Genomic DNA, 21,531 nt, shown 5'->3' on the forward strand with positions numbered 1-21,531 from the left:
GAAGGGGGTGATAATTGGGGTTAGGGTTAGGCATGTCAAATAATTCTCACAAAACATTTCTGGGGAAATAAACACTCTAAACCTGCCAGTTCAGTTTGTGCTGAAATGTGAAGGGTTAAACGAAAGATGCTTTCAGCTCTGTAATTGGTGGTCCAGCAATTATTTTAAAGAGGGCAGAGAAATTTCAATTGAGAGTAAAACTGACTAATTATTACCATGGCCTCCCTCCGATTGAATGGGCTTTCTTGTAGCTATTTTATGACACATTCAGTGCACTGTGAATCAGTCCCCACCATTACCACACTGGTACACTTGTGGTGCGCCAGTAGGCACACCATTTGACAATTATCATAGCCACAAACACATGGCCCATACAAGCACAAAAAAGCCAAAGTAGATTGATAAAACAGAGTTGAAAGTCATTCAGGCTTATATAAAATCATATTGACAACATTTCTGTCCATGCTGGCAATTATTTGTCAGCTAAAAAAGCTACTGTGGCTTTTTTTCCCTGTACATCAATGTTTGATTTTGCTTCAAGTGACTTTTGTTTATGTGATCATCAAAATATATATTTTTAAAGTCTAATAACGACCACTGTGCCAGCTGATATTATTCTTGCCATGGTTGGGTATGTTACGGTTTATGTGGGAAAACAGTCATTAATACGCAACTGTCGCTAATGTTGGCTGTGTGCATGCTGTGTGATGTGATGTTTTTTTCATTCTGTGTTTGTTGTCTTCTTGTAATGGTGCATGTTATATTCCCTTGTGTATTCAGTCATAAGCGTATGTGTCCAAATTATTGTGTAGTGCAGTTCTGTGCTATTGTGAGGCTTTTCTAAATAGATAAATTAAATGTTCTTATGGATGCTCTTCAGTCAGGTTAATGAAATGGAGCAGATATTTGGGAAAACGGCCATTGATACCCAACTGACTGTGTGCACGCTGTGATATGTGTGTGATGTCTCGGCTTATTAAAATGAGTTGGTTATGTGTGGTAGGAAGGGTAGCTGTCATGCACCCATATTCTGCTGAAGTGCACACACAGCTTGTGTGATGATGTTATTCTATGTAGGGAGGATTTGCATTTTGCTTAAGAAATTAGCTGTTTATTGATAACTCCCTCCGTGCTGTGAAACCCCCCGATGTGCGAAGACCTTAAGTTGTGTTGGTAGTTTTCCTTTTTTCCTGGCCAGGGAGGGGAGGGCAGAGGGCCAAGGTTTAAAAGTCATGGTTCACTATTAAACTTGATTGGAAAAAGATCAGCAGATAGCTTTTTTATTTTCTGCTATACTAGCTACTTTTGGTGTGAATATAATAAAATATGGTTATTTTTGGTGGAGGGAGGGTCATGCTTTCTCCCAAAGTCAGGGTTAGGGTTAGGGTGGTAAAAGGAAAAATATTTAAATAAGGAGAGACCAGAGAATGAGTCTATTATGCAGATGATAGTGATGGTGTGGTATTGTCAAAAATCTTTGGCATTTGGACTCTGCAGGGAGATTTTGAATTGAAGGCCTTCAGTCCTGATCAGCAACGAGATAAATCCCCAGAGTCCAGACTCTGGTGGTGATGGTGGCTGATGACTTCTGCTGAGACTGATCAGGCTGATGAAGTGATGCACTCATGAATCTGCAAAGACTTGGCGGTGATGGGGAGGTGGTGAGGCACGCAAACAGCACCGAGAAAACCCTAAAGGAGAGAGAGAGAAAACATATTTAAAAAGCAAGCTACAGTACGATGACATATGGCTGAATATGAAGGTGTGTCACCATGTTATGTCGTGTCTCTGAGGGTTAAAAATCCGACTTAGCCATCGACTTGTAGAATTGAAGTGGTTTATTGCAAGGAACCGAAGAAATCAATCGTACATCTCATATTCATACACATATCAGACATTATAAGCCAGAACAAACATTTCCTGTTTTTGTGACACTGTAAGGCTTTTGCACATAATGGTTTATCTTTCACACAACCATCTCTCCCTTCTCGCACCAAGAGTCAGACTGACTTCCTGTTTCCTAGCATGGCTGATGTCTTAATTGATGCCCCAGAATGGACAGCAAGGAAATTATGAGTGAGCTGTGAGAGGGATCAGAGTGATGGAGGGTTGAGAAATAAAACTACAGACATGAGCATGCAAAAAGACTGACTGAACTTTCACTAAGCTTCATTTATTTATAGGGTTCCAAGGAGGGTCAAGATAAAAGTACAACAAAAAAAAAAAAAAAAACCCTTCTGATAAATAACAAACAGTCCCTTAGTACAACTTGTACAGTATGTGATGCGTGGGACACTGTTTGACAACCACAGTGTAACATGTAGACGTGCAAACAATTGGGTATGAGGTATGATTCACAAAAGATTACAATCTATTGGAGGAAACCAAGCCTTGTGGTTAAACGGCTTTCACAGTTATATCTCTGTGTGTCAGTGTTTCAAGCTGTGCATCACGTATTATATGTTCCCATTCATTTCCAGAAATCATGTCATAAAACAGAAAAACCACAACTAACACTTGTTGTCTTCTGTGATACCCTTGTCACCTTTCCTTACTCTTCCTCTCACGCTATAAAAGGCCTCTCAGTGCTCCAGCAGGTGAGAAGCCGGAAAATAACTGTACTCCAAACAGTCTTTGCAGTGGAGGGGAGCTGTGTTGTGGTACCATGTCAGACTGAAAAATATCAGCGGGTCAACTGGTACCAGTACCATAACTTAAAGTATCCTGTGGTGTTTGACAGAGTTAAACCTAATTCAGTGGAACCCCAGTTCAGAGGACGCACCTCAGTACTGGGTAAAGCTACAGAGGGGAACTGCTCCCTTAAGATTGATAAAGTTCGACAAGCAGACAACAACCTTAAAATATATGTGTGGATCAACCCGGACTCTGAAAAACTCAATCTTCAAATTGTAACTATTAAAGTTGGTAAGTGGATGTTTATAAATGTACTGTATTAAAGTAAAATTAAATAAAATGTTTTTATAAGTTATATTTCCTTTATTGTCCCTCCATACTTAAACGTGTACTTCCACTGCTGACTACACCTGAAAGCTACAAAATGACAGATCCTAAACATTGAAAACTTTATCTGGACTTTAACCTATAGAGGGAAAATCTTACTATCAAACAAAGCAAATTGACGTAATTTCTGTAATTGTACATCTCATTTACACTATTGTTAATTAAAAGATTTGGATAATCATATCTCAGTTATCAATATGTTTTGTTTTCAGAGAGAAAAAATCCCCAAATCTCCATTCAGAAGGAAATAGTGGATGGCCAGAGTTTCCAGGCCCACTGCAGAGTCAACTTCGCCTGTCCTGACTCACCACCAAAGCTTCACTGGGATATGAATCCACTTCTGGAAAACTCCTCTTACGCGGCCTCCAGTGAGCAAGTACAGGGGCTATGGTTGTACACGGAGACACTGCGAGGGATTGCAACATATAAAATGCATAATGGCTACATGAGTTGCTCTGCAAATTTCGGAACACTCGTGACAAAAAGTCAACAACTAACACTCAACATTTCCTGTAAGCTAAATAATAGAAGTGCATTTACTTGTTCTGTATGTGAAAGAGGCTGTGTATCATCTGGGTTACTATACTAACTATATATATATATATATATATATATATATAATGGCCTCCTTTATCCACAGATAAACCTTTAACTGTGACCCTGGTACAGGAGAAGAAACCAGTGTCAGAGGGTAGCAAAGTGATCATGGGGTGTGCTGCTGAATGTAACCCATCACCGCACACCTACTCATGGCTCAGAAGAGAGATGGGTCAGAACCATGAAATTAATTCAACTCAGGAAAAAAAGATCTTCAGCAACATCACACGACATACTTCTGTCTCCTGCATCGCTCACAATGACATCGGAGCAGGACAGTCTGAGTGGCTGGCTATTAATGTTCAATGTAAAAATCTTTCATTTTATTTCCTGCACCACAGCATATTTAATGTAATTTCAATTTAACACAGAGCATGGTACCACACATTCACACCAGGGAGTTACTTGATCTAGGCTTCTGCTTGCAATATGACAAGTAGCAGCCCACATGTGAATCTGTACTCAAAAACTTGCAGAACTAGCAATATGGCCTACTGCAATTTTCAAATCACAGGACACACAATATTTATAAAAGCAGACATATATGTCGAAATACTGTTATTATGTTGTCGGAAATTAAATATTGTGGTGCTGCAGAATCATATTGCAATGGCTATATCTGTCAAATAATCACAATTAGATTATTTAAAATATTCCTCCCTCTATGATACTGTCAAACAAATGGAAAAAAGTTTTCTTTTTTCTTTTTTCTATTCTAAGTTAGGGGATGAAGTGGTACAACAGTTCATACAGACCAAGAAGATATTGTAATATTCTCTCTTACCTTTGAGCTCTGGACGTTGAGTTCTGCACGAGAACCAGGCAATATAAGCAGTAGTTAGAAACATGGCTTACACATGGTTGACACTGAAACTGTCATCACAAGGCCTGTTTAGTAGCTTTCCGGGAGTTCTCAATCAAACAGTCAATTTTGTCAAGTACTAGACTCACAATCTCAATCTTTAAGCCAACGTGGATGAGAAGTCCCTAATCTTTCCAAAAAGGGGACGTTAACATGACATTTTGGGGAACTCTACTGAGAAAGATCATGTGCTACAATTAAAGTCTCCAGAACAGCTACAAAACATAACCTTGTGATGAAATTGTTTAACATGAGCAATGTTAGATAGATAGATAGATAGATAGAAATAACAAGTAGCTATGTAGGTACGCAATCAATGGTCGTGTGTAGATGGTTACCCTTAGATTTGTTGAACTCTCGCAAGATTGGAACACGTCACTTTATTGTGTAGGTTGTACAAAACAATTTTTAGTTTTATGATGTGAAAATGTGGTTAGCGTCTGGTTAGGTTTTATTCCTCTGACGAGACCGCTACTTGTACATCTCACACGACAGCTCTCATTGTAGCCTAACACCTGGGACACACTGTCTGTATGAGCAGTGGGTGTGCATCATGGGACCTCTTGCTTATTATTTCGGCACCCATGTTAACTGATTAAAGTAGCCGCACATCCCATGTGAGCAGCGGCACGTCATCTAGAGATTCACTGTCTCACCTATTTTTTCTGCATGACATGCACAGTTCCCAGCACAAAGAGACATTGAAAACGATATGATAGTCATACTGACATTATATCAGCATCATTACAACTTTACTATAGTTTAAATATCTGTCTGAAATATGTCAGGGAGCCTCACTGGTAGGGAACTCCATTGAGAGAAATCGGTGACACAAGGAGCTTCTTTTCTCAACTAAAACCCAGACTCCAACCTGTTGTTTTACCTGCTTCCAGATGGAGATTTGGTGTTGTTATTTTGTTTATATATTGTTAGTTTCGTTCCTGACATGTAGTTTGAAGGTTTGTTTGTTGGAGTGTGTTTGTCTCGTTCAGGGAACTGGAGGGATTGTTGTCACTTGGAGCACTGACAGCAGGGGTTTAACTGGCTGAATACTCAATATATTCAATAAAAAAACAGTCCTGTGTGCGAACTGTATGTGGCTGACTCAGAAGAAGCCTCATCTGGCCCCCTCCAGGCCTGTCAAAAAGAAAGCCACTTTCACCTCTTGTATTATTTATTTTTCACAACTGAACATATGCTTGTCAACCTTTTTCTTTCATAACTAAATGTAAAGGATTTTTTTATGAAACATTCTATTACTGATGGCCATAACCATAGTCAAACTCTTTGTAGAAAGATAGGGCTGTCAGTAGCAGTAGCAACAATGCCTGTGTGGATGCCACATGTGTGAACAGGAGTTCAGCAGCTTCTGTTTGGGTTTGTCAAGAGTTTGTTGATTTGATGATGCAAATTATTTGCGGCTGATATTTGTGCAAGTTGGGCAGGGCGATAATTGAGTGGGGATATGGGAGACGGCTATAAAAATCAAATGCCTAGCCAGTTACTTTCCTTATTACTGATGGCCATTATCCAAGTCAAACTATGTAGAAAGACAGGGCTGGCAGTAGCAGCAGCAGCACTGTCTGTGTGGATGCCACATGCATGAGAGCTGCAGGAGTTCAGTGACACACATGTACTGCTCAGGCAAACACTTTGTTATAGGTTAGGGAAAGATCATGGGGTGTCTTCTGATACTTGTACTACCATATTATTTAGTATGACAGAAAAAGATTTAACATGTCAAATGAAATATGCCAAAAGTACCAGGATGCCCTAGTACATCTGGTCGCATTTTGTAGTATGCAAGCCAGCATGCTTTTCTGGCTATTCTGAACCACAATCCTCTGCACAAGAAAAAAGTATGTCACATCAACTGGGCTGCCTAGAGTGCATAGACCATGACAGTGCAATGAAGGAAGCCGCAATGACAGATGGAAATAGTATGCCCCAATTATATCCATACTGCATGCAACAGCATGTACTTTGTAAGGGCAGCTGTAGTATGTACTAGAAGTAAAAAGTAGAAGTATGTAATTCGGAAGCAGCAATGGTTTGGGTTAAAATGATCACTCTTGTTCGATCTTTAACAGGTCTGGGGTTACCATGTAGATATGACCTCAAGAGAACTGGCACAAAACTAGGGTAAATATAACTAAGGTAACTAATGTAATGCTAGGCGTATGTTAGCATCACTTTAATTAAATCTACTTCTGAGTAATGGATAACTTCACTGAGCGGCGTATCACTCCGTCCAATATAAAGTAATGTGAACAGTAAAGACAAACTACATAGGAGGAAGTAGTTCCCAATATAAATAACAATATAAATAATATATTTATAAAATCATGAACAATTATTCAAATAATTTCACGAGCAAGGACCACACCACCAATGAGATACGTTTGACAAATTTATTAACAAGATTTGAATGAATCGTTTGTGCTCTTGATGCGGTGTGGGGAGGCCGTATGAAGGATCCGCTGCTGCGCCCGGGCAACGAGGACCCCCTTGGAACCTATGAGAAAGGAGAGAAGAACAGAAAGAGAGGGCGGGGGGGTGGAGGAACTCGAATACGAGAGCGAAAGAGGGGGAAGAGGGATTAGGCTGGTTTATATAGGAGCCGGAAGGGGTGTAATTGGGGTGTGTTCCCGCTCCTGAAACTGCGCTTCACAAGCTTCGATTAAAACATCCAAACAAATACCAAAATATTATATTCTTCAAACCAATTTTTCACAAAAATAAATCTCATCTTACACTACTACAGTAACTAATGTTTACACTAGGAGATTAAGCATACACAGCCCTAACCCACCACAAGCATTCATAATGTAGGCAGAACAACAAATAGAAACAATGTGAAGAAAAAAAACCACAATAACAGTTAAAAAATAAAGACGCTTTATTTCCCATTTTAACAAAAACTTGGTGCAGAGTGATGGTAAACTGTCTCAGGAAAACGTTAATAAAAATCAAGCCATTATTCCACCTGCGGTTGGTCTATCAAAGTCTCAGGGTTGCCATGGCGATGCCAACAGATTGACATCAATTTCAAGTTGGGGTCAAAGAACACATAGAAGTACATTAGATAACACCAGCATGGGAGTACACGCAACACATGCAAATCTAACACAGACAAGAAGGAAATACAAACAAAACAGAAATACAAGTATACAGGACACACAGTAACATATTAACAGAATACTGCCAACCTATTATATGGATAATCAGCCAAATTATTACCATCTAGACCAACCCTTTATTCTCATGTGAAATAGCCTTAATACTTTTAAATGTTTTCTTTCTAGTTATTGTTTGTTACACATTCAAGTGATTTAAATTAATTTACAAAATAAATCCTTAAAGCAAAATGAGGGTTTTGTGCCTTTACACTTGTAGTATGAATATGATATTTGCCCATAATTATAATGAGATTAACCAAATCAGATTAGATGGCAGATTGTCTAAAAATAATCTGATGTGGTAAAACTCAAACACTGAGACATTATCAGTGGTCAAAGATAAACAGACACAAATGTCACTATGATAGTATCATTTACTCACTGTGTTTGCGAGATGCAAAAAGATCACAGTTCATATTAAAATGATTTAGATGTTAAAGTTTTATTATATACTTTAGGCAAGGCAAGGCAGCTTTATTTATATAGCACATTTCATACACAGGGGCAACTCAATGCGCTTTACGTAAAAACAAAACATTAAACAGTAAAGATCGGAACATTAAAACATACAATTAAAAGCAAGAAAACCTAATTATAATAAGAGGCAACTGGCAAAGACACAACGAACATGCATGCATACAAAAATGAAGTGTAAATCATTAAAATCATTAAAAGCTATTTCCCTCACAATACTGAAAAAGAGCAGGGCATAGAAACAGATTATATGCAATAAATAAGGCTGTAATTGTATGTTTTTGGCTTGACGACAATGTATTATTATTTGTTCATTAATTACATAACAACACTTTCACGTCTATTTTTCTAGATACCCCAGAAATCCTACCTGAGTCCTCCTGCAACCTGACGGGGGAGGTGCTGATGTGTGTCTGCTGGGCCGAGGCATTCCCTAAAGCCTCTATAGAATGGATTGTTGATGGAAATGACACTCTCCCATCCTCGTTCACCTCCAACTCCACAAATATGGAAAATATAGTCTCTGGGGAAATAAGAGGTCCAGTTCAAAGCCAGATTACTGTATCTTGCATAGCCAACAACCCACTGGGCAACGACACCAAACAACTGGCCATTAACAAATCATCAAAAACATGTAAGTTACTCTACACTGTAGATGATGATTTTCTTTTTTAGATCACGTCAAAGAGTCGAATGACAGTATCATCTTCCCTAATAAAGCTTTTTTTATTCATATTACAGTTTCTTCGCTGGGGTTGTTGATGTTATTGCCACTGGGAATTGCTTTTTTACTTGGATGTGCAATGTTCATTTACAGAAAATATTTCAGAAACTGGTTAGTACACTTTACACCTTGTCACAGATTATGGTTGTGTTGGTTATCGTTTTATCATTATTACAACTGCTGAGCTTTATGTGGAACACTAGCATCTATCTCTTAAGGCATTGAAGCTGCAATCATGTGTTTAATAGTTGATAATGATTTAATTCAATTTCACTGCATTCAAAAACATATTTGCCTTTTTTTAAGGCCACAAAGTTTGTGGAACTTTACACAAGAACAAACATACATGAGTCCACAAAGGTAAGAAAACAATCTTATATTTCATTCTCAGTACAAATTCTTGGCATCATTATTTAATAATTTAATTTAATAGGCTTTAATTTTTGTCTGCCCTCTAAGACCTTTAACATAGTTTTTGACAACAGCCCATGTATTGATGCACTGAAAGTGAGTTAGGGTTAGGGTTAACATTCAAGGAGATACACAAGGCACCTAATTGGCTATCTTATCATTTTCCAGCCTCCCTCCTGCTAGTAGATCACAAGAAGACACCGCTCTGCCAAGTTCAAGTAGACCTGAGAGAGATGCAGAGGAGAACGGCCCTTCCGATGTTTATGACAATGATTTTTTGGAAGAAATGCGTGGACCATTTCAACAGCACCAGGATACCCCAACGCTCCAAAGACAAGACAAAGCTCAGCCTCCGGATGAGGTGATGATTGTCATAAAAGTGAAATAAAATCATGCAACAGTTTACATTTTCAAGCCACATACATGAATGATTTTTTTTCATGCTATTGATTTTGTTCTTCAATCATTTAGAAATATTAAAACTATACTTTTAACTTCCCACAGGGTATGGTTTACAACAACGATGTCTATCTAAAATACTAATTGGATGACATCTGCTGCTTCTGCTCTCATACGGTAAGCTCCTTAAAGTAGCCCCCACTAAAATGCATGGCTTAAATTAAATGTGGTGGCAGTTTTAAACAGTTCTTTCTTGTGAATCCAGTCTTACATAAAAAGTGAAGATAGGACAGAAACTAAAGCTAAAGCTGTCTCCAAGCAACACAAAACAGTGTACGCTTGCAAGCTATGTATCGCTGTTTTCTGTATAAAGTGATTTTCAATTTTGAGTAGCAGTGCCATATTGGACTTGAACTCAGAAAGGGATGTCCTAAATTACAATGCCTGTGTGGAAACCTTTTATATACAGTCTATGGTGGAAACATAAGTTATTCATCTGAAATGATTGTGTCGTAGGCATTATTTTAAATAAATGTAGGCTCATGGCCTGATTCAAATCTGTGTTCATAATGTATTGCAGCAGAGTTTATTGCAGTAGTGAAAGATGGGATGAGGTCTTTCACTAACACGTCCAATATCAAGTTAATGTGTCACTGAAGATTGTCTAAACCCAACATGGGTAACAGTTTTGCATTTTAAATAATATTGACAAACTACTGTATGCTCATTGATTGCAGCACAAGGATGTTACACAGAGCCTGAATATGACTCATTATTTCCTGCTTACACCATATCAGATCAACTTTTCACTTAGAGGTTATAAAAAGTTTATCTTCAGTAAATGACACAGCCCAGCAAACACAGAGGTGTTTTTCTTACAGTTTTGAACATTTCTTCAGCGTGGTAAGTAAATATGTTTACCTTACATGTATCAAACTTTATATTGCAGATCTGTTTTGCTCGTTAAATTCTACATCTGGGGTGATTTTTGTATTTCCCTTTTTAAAGCTATAAATAGCATCTTCTAATAGAATTGTTCATTTATTTTGGGATGTTGCTCATGAACATGAAAAAAAGCAACATTTTTCAATCCTGTGAAGATACTGATATGACATCTTTGAAGTCAGAAATGTATTTGAATACAGTGAATATACAATCTCGTAATTTTATTAGGGATGAATGTTCTTTATATGATGTGCTTTTAAATATTAATTTAATCTCTGTTCATGAAGTATCAGAAAGTAAGTTTTGTCATTAGGGCAGTTCCCACATGATGCACATATACAATGACTAATCAAGTCAAAGGTTGTTCTCAAAATAGAAAAAGGGTTTTCAGCGGTTGTCTACCACCTGTGTGTATGTTATTTTCCTTAATTATGTTTGTTTGTTTATTTGCTCTATTTAGGGTTATAATGGAGTCAGAGCCAGTGGTGAAGAGTAAGGTCATTCTCTCAGTTTACATTATTACCTTCCTGATCGGCCTGCCAGCCAACCTCCTGGCTCTCTATGCCTTCAGTGTCAAGATTCGCTCCAAGCCGCTTCCAACAGACATCCTGCTACTCAATCTGGTTGTCTCTGATCTGCTCTTCTTGACCATCCTTCCTCTCAAGATGCACGAGGCAGCGTCAGACTTGATGTGGAATCTACCCAACTTCCTGTGCTCCATCACATCCTTCACCTTCTTTTCTGCAATCTACACCAGCTCCTTGCTGCTGATGGCAGTGAGCGTGTTTCGCTACATAGGGATAGCTTTTCCTATCACCTATCGTCAGCTACAAAAACCTGCGCATGCCATTCTGATCTGCGCTATTATTTGGTTCATCTCAACAGCACACTGCAGCATCACTTTCTTCATTCAGCACCACCCTTCCCTGTCCAACAACAACACCACAGCATGTTATGAGAACTTTACAGAGAACCAATTGAAGATCCTCCTCCCAGTACGTTTGGAGTTTTTCTTTGTGCTCTGCCTTATACCTCTTCTGATCTGTATTTACTGCTACTTGCAGTGCATTATGATCCTGTACAGCCGTCCCAGGATATCCCCGATGAAGAAGCAAAAGGCCATCGGCATGGCTTTGGGGACTCTAGCTGTGTTTCTCATTTGTGTGTTGCCATATAACCTCTCTCATTTAGTGGGCTTCTTACAGGGTTACAGCCCAAAATGGAGGTACTACACCCTGCTGCTTAGCACCTTCAACACCTGTATTGATCCCATAATCTTCTACTTTTCCTCCTCTGCCTTCCGATGCACTGGTGAAAAGTCAATTTTCAGGAACTGTAGATTACCTGCATCAGGATTACATAAGCAGGGCGCAAGCTCTAGCCAATAGTGAAAAATTATTTCAGTGCTATTCAGTATACCCAGCTTTAATGTTTATTGTATTGTATCTGTATAACGACCTTGTATGGTCATTTTTAACAGTTAATTTGTATGGCAATGTTTCAAATCTAGTTTTACTGGCTATTGGGTAACAAAAGCTGCTTTTAAGAGTGATTAAATCCTGCTCAAAGGTACTGTTCTGCTTTATATCCCAAACTTCTGTAGACCATCTTATGACTAAAAAGACTCATTAAGTGCATATGCAATTCCAGATTTTATTATTGTATATAAGTCCTCTGTTTTTGAATAGGAATCTGCACCCAAGACTCATTATTTCCTGTTCATTTTAACGTGGGCCAGCCACTCTTCTGCACTCATGCATTCTGTATGCACACATGTAGAATATACCTGAAAAGCAAAGCATAGGTAAGCTGTAAAGTGGTATGGTGGTTATCTTAAAGCCTATTTCTACATGTTAAGTAATAGCACGTAACAAATTACTGTATCTTTTTTTCTTTTTGAGTCATCTACTGTACATAATTACTGATGTGTGAGTTTGAAAATATATACTCTAGTGGGTATTTTAATGAATTCCGCTTTTGTGAAACAGCAAATGACACCAAGAATTACTGTAAATAAAATTTCAATTTCAAACTTTTCAATTGACAGTGTATTGATTTGTTTATAAGTTATATGAAGGTATATGATTTGTTCATATAACTGAGCTGCTGTAACAATATAATACATATAATAATCACACAACTACCACATTTTTACAAGCTAACCTGCCAAGAAAGTCATGCAGAGAGCCACCCAGCTTGCTATGTGTGGATTAAAATAATGGTAACTACAAACTTGTAGTTTGTACCTTGTAACTTTAGTGTCACATAAACAGGAAGGAAATTGTTGCATCCATCTCTCAGATGTTGGGAAACCTCAATGTTGAAAATATGTCTGCACATATTTTAATTACACATTCATACATGTACAGAATATTTCTACAGCTGCAACACTTTATTACACATTCACAAACCATTTCACAAGCTCAAAATAATAATGACCATTATTTATTCTGTAAGTATAGGATCAAGAAGCACACCAATCACCATAGCTCTTGCCCAGGAAGCTCACTGTCACCCTTGTGTAAATGGCTATTGCAAGAAAAACAAAGACAGGTGGCATTGCAGACAAGGCCTAGTGGACTTTCTCTGAAATGTACATGATATGTAATTTAACTGAATAATAATGTATTTATAGCATTTGCAATATATAAATTATAGTAACTGTCACGTTATTTGGATAACATCTGTGCGGTTTATTCATATCTTATTTGACCCACTTAAAAAAAAAGAACACGATTCCCAGCAGCAAATGAGCAGTTGAACCTCTCAAAGGCCAATAAGTGGGCAAAGGAGAGGATTCCTACAATGATGCCAGCAAAGCACAACATGGCAGAGGGGATCATGAAAGCATGAGTGGTATTCCAGTAGGCTGAGAAGGAGTAAAACAAGAGAAAGAAAGCATACTGTAAAGATATGTGCATGACGATAAATGAAAAATGATCAATCATTTATTTCATGTGAAGGATTTTTAATTCAAAATCCCCCTAACCATTTAACAAATTCACCAGAAATTACTCAATCTAATTCTCCTCAGCCTTTGGGTTGGATGAAAAGACTTGTAAAGCCTCCAAATCATAATTTTTATAGGTAGATATATTTTATGTTTTAAGCTTGATGACAATGTGTCTTTGACTTGATTAGTTTTTAAAATCATAAACCCAAGAGGCCAGAGAAGTTTAATTACTTGTTAAATAGCAACACTGTTTCATTTGTATTTTTCTTGATCCTCCAGGAATCCTACCTTAGTCCCTTTACCACCTGAGGATTGTCTGCCAGGCTGAGGCATCCTCTAATGCCTCTGTATACGGGAGTGTTGACGGGAATTACACTGTCCCATAATCTTTTCCCTTCCGTCTCCACAGGAACAAACTGGATTTAATTTGAATTTAGCAAAGGATATACTAAATTGAATGTCTCTGTGGAAACACAATCTGTTTATCTGAAATGATAAGCAAGTATGTGTTGTAGGCATTTTTTTTTTTTAAAAGGTAGGATCATGGCCTGATTCAAATTGTGAATCTTATCATCATGTTCATGTTGCAGCAGAAATCTAGTGGGAGGAGATCCATATCTAACATGTCCAAAATTAAACCCAACATGAATGAAAGAATGAGCCGCAGTTTTGCATTTTAGTTAATATTAACAAAGTGGGATCTGCCTGCTGCTTACAGCATGGGTAGAGCACTAGTATGTCACAGAGAGCTTAAATGGGACTTACTGTTTCCTCCTGATAACTTTGTATATCATCTTGTTTTGAACTCAGTTATAAAAAGGTCGTCTTGCGTAAAAGACACAGCCAGGCAAACACAGAAGTGTTTTTATCACATTTTTGAAAATTTCTTCAGCTTGGTAAGTAAATATGTTTATCTCACGTCTATCAAACTTTATATTGCAGTTCTCTTTTGCTCTTGGAATTCTACATGTGGGGTGATTTTTCTTTTCTTTTCTTTTTTTAAGCCATAGTGTCTTGACATGAAAAAAACAAACTTTTCCCAACAATTTCTATCCATACTTAGCCAAAATAATAGGGACTGAAAATTGTGCTATCGGTATCAACCAAATTGCTGAGATAAACCTGTGAATATACTTATTTGACATCTTTGATGTCAGAAATGTATTTGACTACATTGAAGACAGATTTTATTTATGGATAGAAAAACAGCATTTTCTTTTACTGTATTAGTTGTTATTTAATACCTCTCTCAATCATCTTTCGATTCTGTTTTTTTTTGTTTGTTTGCATGTCTCTTATTTTCCTTAATTCTGTTTGTTTGTTTATTTGCTCTATTTAGGGTTATAATGGAGCCAGTGGTGAGGAGTGAAGTCATTCTCTCAGTTTACATTATTACCTTCCTGATCGGCCTGCCAGCCAACCTCCTGGCTCTCTATGCCTTCAGTGTCAAGATTCGCTCCAAGCCGCTTCCAACAGACATCCTGCTACTCAATCTGGTTGTCTCTGATCTGCTCTTCTTGACAAGCCTTCCTCTCAAGATGCATGAGGCAGCGTCAGACATGATGTGGAATCTACCCAACTTCCTGTGCTCCATCACATCCTTCACCTTCTTTTCTGCAATCTACGCCAGCTCCTTGCTGCTGATGGCAGTGAGCGTGTTTCGCTACATAGGGATAGCTTTTCCTATCACCTATCGTCAGCTACAAAAACCTTCGCATGCCATTCTGATCTGCGCTATTATTTGGTTCATCTCAACAGCACACTGCAGCATCGCTTTCTTCATTCAGCACCACCCTTCCCTGTCCAACAACAACACCACAGCATGTTATGAGAACTTTACAGAGGAGCAGTTGAAGATCCTCCTCCCAGTACGTTTGGAGGTTTTTATTGTGATCTGCCTTATACCTCTTCTGATCTGTATTTACTGCTACTTGCAGTGCATCTTGATCCTGTACAGCCGTCCCAGGATATCCCCGATGAAGAAGCAGAAGGCCATCGGCATGGCTTTGGGGACTCTAGCTGTGTTTCTCATTTGTGTGTTGCCATATAACCTCTCTCATTTACTGGGCTTCTTTCAGGGTTACAGCCCAAAATGGAGGTACTACACCCTGCTGCTTTGCACCTTCAACACCTGTATTGATCCCATAATCTTCTACTTTTCCTCCTCTGCCTTCCGATGCACTGGTGAAAAGTCAATTTTCAGGAACTGTAGATTACCTGCATCAGGATTACATAAGCAGGGTGCAAGCTCTAGCCAATAGTGAAAAATGATTTTAGTGCTATTCAGTATACCCAGCTTTAATGTTTATTGTATTGTATCTGTATAACGACCTTGTATGGTCATTTTTAACAGTTAACTTGTATGGCAATGTTTCAAACATAGTTTTGCTCTCTATTGGGTAACAATAGCTGCTTTTAAGAGTGATTAAATCCTGCTCAAAGGTACTGTTCTGCATTCTATCCCAAACCACTGTAGACCATCTCATGACAAAACCACAAAACACATTAAGTGCATATGCAATTCCAGATTTTATTATTGTATATAAGTCCTCTGTTTTTGAATAGGAATCTGCACCCGAGACTCATTATTTCCTGTTCATTTTAACGTGGGCCAGCCACTCTTCTGCACTCATGCATTCTGTAGGCACACATGTAGAATATACCTGAAAAGCAAAGCATAGGTAAGCTGTAAAGTGGTATGGTGGTTATCTCAAAGATCATGTCTACATGTTAAGTATAATATAATAGCACAATAACAAATTATTGTACTTTTTTTGAGTCCTCTACTGAACATAATTACTGATGTGTGAGTTTGAAAATATGTAGTGGGTATCAAGAAAAATTAAACTGTTCATCTGACAACAGTGTCTTGATTTGTTTATAAATAATAGACTGAGCTGCTGTTTTTATTAGTTGTGTAATATGCATATGAAAACTCTCATCAGCTAGATACAATAAGTACACTGAAACATGCCAAACTGTTTACGAACTAACCTGCAAAGAAGGTCATGAGCAGTGCCACCCAGCCTAGTATGTAGGACCAAGAGAAGCGCCAGTCACCAAAGCGCTTGCCCAGGAAGTTCACTGTCACCCCAGTGTAAATGGCCATTGCAAGCAAAACAAAGAGAGCTGGCAGAGAGACACATGTATAAATTAGTGTGTTTTACAGTGAAGGCAGCTCTCTGAGATTTACATGATATGCAAATTCACTGAATATTTCTACATTTATAGCATGTGTGATATAGAAAACAAAAGTAATGTTACATTATTTGGATCATTATTGGATCCATGTGATGTATTCAAGTCTTGCTTGACTTACTTGAAACAAAGAACATGATCCCAGCAGCAAATGAGCGATTGAACCTCTCAAAGGCTGAGAAGTGGGCAAAGGAAAGGATTCCTGCAATGATGCCAGCAAAGCACGACATGGCAGAGAGGATCATGAAAGCACGAGTGGCATTCCAGTAGGCTAAGAAGGAGTAAAACAAGAGAAAGAAAGCATAAAGACATGCATGATGATAAATGATAAATGATAAAAACCTTATTTGATCTGAAGAACCTAGTCATTTAACAAACTCAATAGGAATTAATCAATTCTAATCTGCCTTTAAAAACAACCTTGGGTATTTTATTTATTCAACATAACCTTTGTCCTACATGTATATTGTTCCAGTGCACTGCTGGACTACAGCCGACTATCATCAACTGATCTGGTTGCTTACATATACATTATGTGAATTTACAGTATTTAAGCACAATTTTAAGGTACTGGTACTTTGATTTTAATTTTGTATGTTAAAAATATTTTGCCCATTTAATTTCTAAAGGAGCTTTATTCTAAATTTGACACCACCCCTCGTTATAAGCCAAATAAGAATCTCCATGAAAAAAAATATTTTAGTGTAATAAAAAACCATAATGCAGTGCTGTAATAAAACATGATGCATGGCAATAACTGCCCACTATATACTGAGTGGGTAGACCTATTGCCGCCTTAACCTGCTGCCAAAATAGCCAACAAGTATTTGTCCAGGTTGTATTACAGCAGTGTATGTACTATATATTTTGCATTTGTTCCAGCACTTCATATTATCTTATTATCTGAGTGAAATAGTCAAACACAAGATGCCTTTTATACTACACTACTGCTCTTTGGAAACTTTTGAAGCATGACAAGAATTTAAATTAATGATCTGTGCATTTTAGCAGCTCTTATCGGTATAGTGTTCATAATAATGGACTAACTACCGGCCCTGCTGGACTGAAGAAGATACTATACATACACGTTAGCACACTGAGACTCTGTGAGAGACAGATCAGAATCAAAACTTTTGATAACACATATATTCTTTTACTTGTACTTAAGTAAGATGTTTTTGTTTGTCTGTTTTTTTTACTCTTACAATATGCCAGTATGCACTACTCATCCTATGAAAGTCTCTTCAAAAGGTTCCTGTTTCTCTACCTCACAAGTAGGGACAGTCATTCAAACATCACTGCTAGTTTCAACCAAAGAAGTAGACCAGAACTCTGGTGAGCATTGCTGTACCTGAGGGAGACCCAAGATCATTTTTTGAGGGTGCAAGGATATTGTCCCACTTACCAATGCTGTCGGTCTGCATGTAGCACTTGCCAGACATGCAATACCTCCACAGGCCCTGATGGGCAAAGCTGCCTGACAGACGGTACTGCATCCAGTAGTCTGTAGCTGTGGAGACCACCAACAGGATGTTCCCCACAATGGCACAAAATAGGCCCCCTCCCATGAAGCTGTACATCATGAGTGACACTATGACAGCAGTTAAGGCTTTATGCACTGGGCAAAGAGAAAAGAAGATGAGAGTCAGTAGTGAAAGTGAGCTTGTAGTAATGAAGTTAGTAATTTTGTACAACAGGGTTTGTAAATTTAGTTTGTCACGTTTATTCAGTAGGAGACGTATTAAGGAAACAGGAATGGCCTGAAGGAGTATGGCCAGAGAAAAAATGTACTGATCTAGGAGCTGCCAAAAGTGGCCTATGTGCTGTGGTGTTAGCCAGCAACACCACAGGTAGAAGATGGATTTATTTAAGAGCTATAGTGAGGACATCATGAAGACATCAATTCATATTTCCTGTTTAGACTTATTTAAGAGCTCAAACCAACATCCTTTTTGGCATGCACAATATTTCATCTTCTAACCATTACATCAACACTACATGCAGTATTACATTTATACCACTCCATTGCCTCACGGACATAAATAACTCCAACTATCACCTCTGTTATTTTTTATCATATAAATATTGGGCCTACACTACCCTAATAATAGCAACATAAGCAGTTTTTCATAAGCTGCTTGTACATACATGAGGATGTTAGAGTCAATCAATCCATGTATGCATATTTTATCTCGACTACGCAGTTAGCTGCAACAACAAAGCACAGACGTCTTCATGAGCGCTACTCACCTGGACAGAGTACTCATATTAACCACTATACAACCAGCACATAGCAACATGTAGTCTGTTTGAACACGTTTTTGTAATGCTAGCTAATAGCCAATCTATATCTTTAGTACAACCACACAAAACTCAAATAAGACTATAGTCTAAAAATACCCATACAACTCACAATGCTTTGATAGAAGCTGATAAAAATGAAGCTTAGTTTTAAAATGAGAACAATGACAGCATATTAAAGCATGTAATAACTTTTCTGTACATTATTCTGACTCATTCAAGGCAACTCGACAAGTTAAACACTATTCCTAAACAGATTTTTTTTTTTGGGGGGGAGTTAAGTATCACAATAAATTGATATGAACTGGCCGAAGCAATCAGCAGGGCAAGTTGCACAGCTGTGTCATCTGCTGTGTCACTTTTGCTTCAACCTATCAGAGACAACATACACCATCCACACGCTTAGGTAAAGAAGGTCTAAGAGAAACCAGAGAAATCTTGAATCTCAAGATTAAGAAATCTTAAGAAATGTATCATACGTAAAAGCAATGTATGTTGTTTAAATGTAGCACATGGTGTCTAAACTGAACCCCTGAAAGCTTGTCACTATCACTTGGTGAAGGCCCTCTTGGCCCACCTGTGAGATATGCACTCATTAGCTTTCCATGATAAACTTTCTACTTTATTATTCTCCTACTCATTCCTAGCATCTAAGTGGCATCAGCCACCAACAAAAGATATCTTACCTGAATTCCTCAGGATACACCAACCCTCTTAAGTATCAGCCTTTCCTCAGGGAAAGAGTGAGAGAGAGTGCAAGCCAGGAGTGAGCAAAACGTCAAAGAGGAAGCCCTAGGCTGAATTCCAAAAAGTTATCCCCTCCACTTTTCTGTCGATGGAGGCAAAATCCTTTAAAACAATCAGCACAGAACAAACGCACTTGAGCTGGTGGGCCAAAACCCACGTGACTCTTTCATAGTGAACTACATGGGTGTATTTGGGGGGTCAGGGGAGTAGGGAGGGGTGATGATGTTTGGGGATGGGGGAGGGTCTGGGATACGAGGCTGGTGCACCACAGTCCTTGTCTGTTGTTCTATTAGGCATTCTGGAACTGTGGATGTGCAAAGGCTTGCAGTACTGCAGTGGTCAATGGAACATGCTGAAGCACACATTTTCTTTCAGTGTGGCTGGGGTGTGGTCATGGGGACATACACACGCTTAGAACAGACACATGATCTAAGAGTTGCTTAATAAAGTAACACTGTGCATGCAGACTGCGCTAAACATGTTCACCCTGAATATGTAATGACATTGCGGTAACATTGCAATGACAGTAAAAGGCTGCCCAATGTCATTAAGTGGTATCAGAATTAACACAGAAAGCCACAGGACACGCATCAACCTAATTCACATGGCTTTCACACGTGCTCAAAATGGTCACAGCTGCTGACGCATTTGCCATATCAATGGGTTATCGAGAAAAGAAAAATGAAATAGGTGCAAACATGATTACATCTCAGATTATCCTTTTTTTAATGTCCAGTAAGTAAGTAATCATATCATTTGTTTTTCACTACTAATTATATCTGCAGGGCTTTTCATGAGTGATTGGGTTTATTGGACAATCGTATTAGCATATATACAAACTGCCTTGAACATATATTATTTAAGAAAACACAATAAATATAAAAGGCATATGTCCGATGCAGTTGCAGGCATAAAGGTTTAAGTATTTTTTCAAAACATTGCATGATTAAGAAAAAAATTAGCAATGACTTTGCACACAATTATAGGGAAATTCATCTCTAGTTCCTTATTTGTGCATTCAACATGTCTTACACCACTGTGTTCATAAGAAGTAAACAATGTGTTTACACAACAGATGAGGGACAATCAATTATTGTGGATGTGTCTTCTCTATCCTGTCTGTTCAGGTAATGTCTACACATGACTGTTCATAGTGAAAACCTTCCCAAATACAGATGTAATGTAATGGGCTATAGTATTAGCATCCAGGCTAATCCATCTCTTTTATAGAGTGTTGTTGTCACAGCCATATCACATGATATAGATTTAAAAATGCTAAAAGAAATGCTATTTCAAAAAGTAGCTAGGTCAAGATGTGTTACTACATGGTGTGGGAGATTATTTGACAAGGTTCTCCCATGCTTATGTGTAGATTATGGTGCAGACAGCACTTTAGTTATCCAGATGACCCCGGCCTCACACCTTATGACCTCATGTACTATCAAACATGATAAGTGTGTAAGTGTGTAAATCCAAAATTCCTTGATAAGATGTATTAGATCATTTATTGCCTTTGCAATCTGGTAGCTCCATTGTTTGTTTGTTTATACATGTGCACAATATTATGGTAGAAGATACATTATAAAAAAAAGTCCGAAAAAATATTATTAGAACAGGTTAAAACACAAAGAAATAATCCTACAAAGAGGCAGAGCAAAAAAGCCAAACAGCTTATTATGTCATCCCAAAATATTTCAGGAGCAAACTATCTACAAACAGC

At 38.1% G+C, this 21,531-nt stretch overlaps 3 protein-coding genes across 3 annotated transcripts; 2 read left to right on the forward strand and 1 right to left on the reverse strand.

The window, feature by feature from the left end:
• The first annotated feature begins 10,520 nt into the window (after positions 1 to 10,520).
• LOC133983583 (free fatty acid receptor 2-like) lies at positions 10,521 to 12,049 on the forward strand. Its single transcript, XM_062422715.1, has 2 exons — positions 10,521 to 10,570; positions 11,073 to 12,049. The coding sequence occupies exon 2, from the start codon at positions 11,080 to 11,082 to the stop codon at positions 11,998 to 12,000; it is 921 nt and encodes a 306-aa protein (XP_062278699.1). The 5' UTR covers positions 10,521 to 10,570; positions 11,073 to 11,079; the 3' UTR covers positions 12,001 to 12,049.
• A 2,862-nt stretch (positions 12,050 to 14,911) lies between these two features.
• LOC133983954 (free fatty acid receptor 2-like) lies at positions 14,912 to 15,826 on the forward strand. The gene has a single exon (XM_062423170.1). The coding sequence runs from the start codon at positions 14,912 to 14,914 to the stop codon at positions 15,824 to 15,826; it is 915 nt and encodes a 304-aa protein (XP_062279154.1).
• Positions 15,827 to 15,852: 26 nt separating this feature from the next.
• On the reverse strand, positions 15,853 to 18,358 carry lim2.5 (lens intrinsic membrane protein 2.5). Its single transcript, XM_062422898.1, has 4 exons — positions 18,169 to 18,358; positions 16,885 to 17,034; positions 16,560 to 16,694; positions 15,853 to 16,228 (listed from the first exon to the last, which is right to left on the reverse strand). The coding sequence occupies exons 1-4, from the start codon at positions 18,344 to 18,346 to the stop codon at positions 16,167 to 16,169; spliced, it is 525 nt and encodes a 174-aa protein (XP_062278882.1). The 5' UTR covers positions 18,347 to 18,358; the 3' UTR covers positions 15,853 to 16,166.
• Positions 18,359 to 21,531: the final 3,173 nt, after the last annotated feature.

The sequence above is a fragment of the Scomber scombrus genome, chromosome 7 (assembly GCF_963691925.1).
Source record: "Scomber scombrus chromosome 7, fScoSco1.1, whole genome shotgun sequence".
In the NCBI taxonomy this organism is placed as follows: domain Eukaryota; kingdom Metazoa; phylum Chordata; class Actinopteri; order Scombriformes; family Scombridae; genus Scomber; species Scomber scombrus.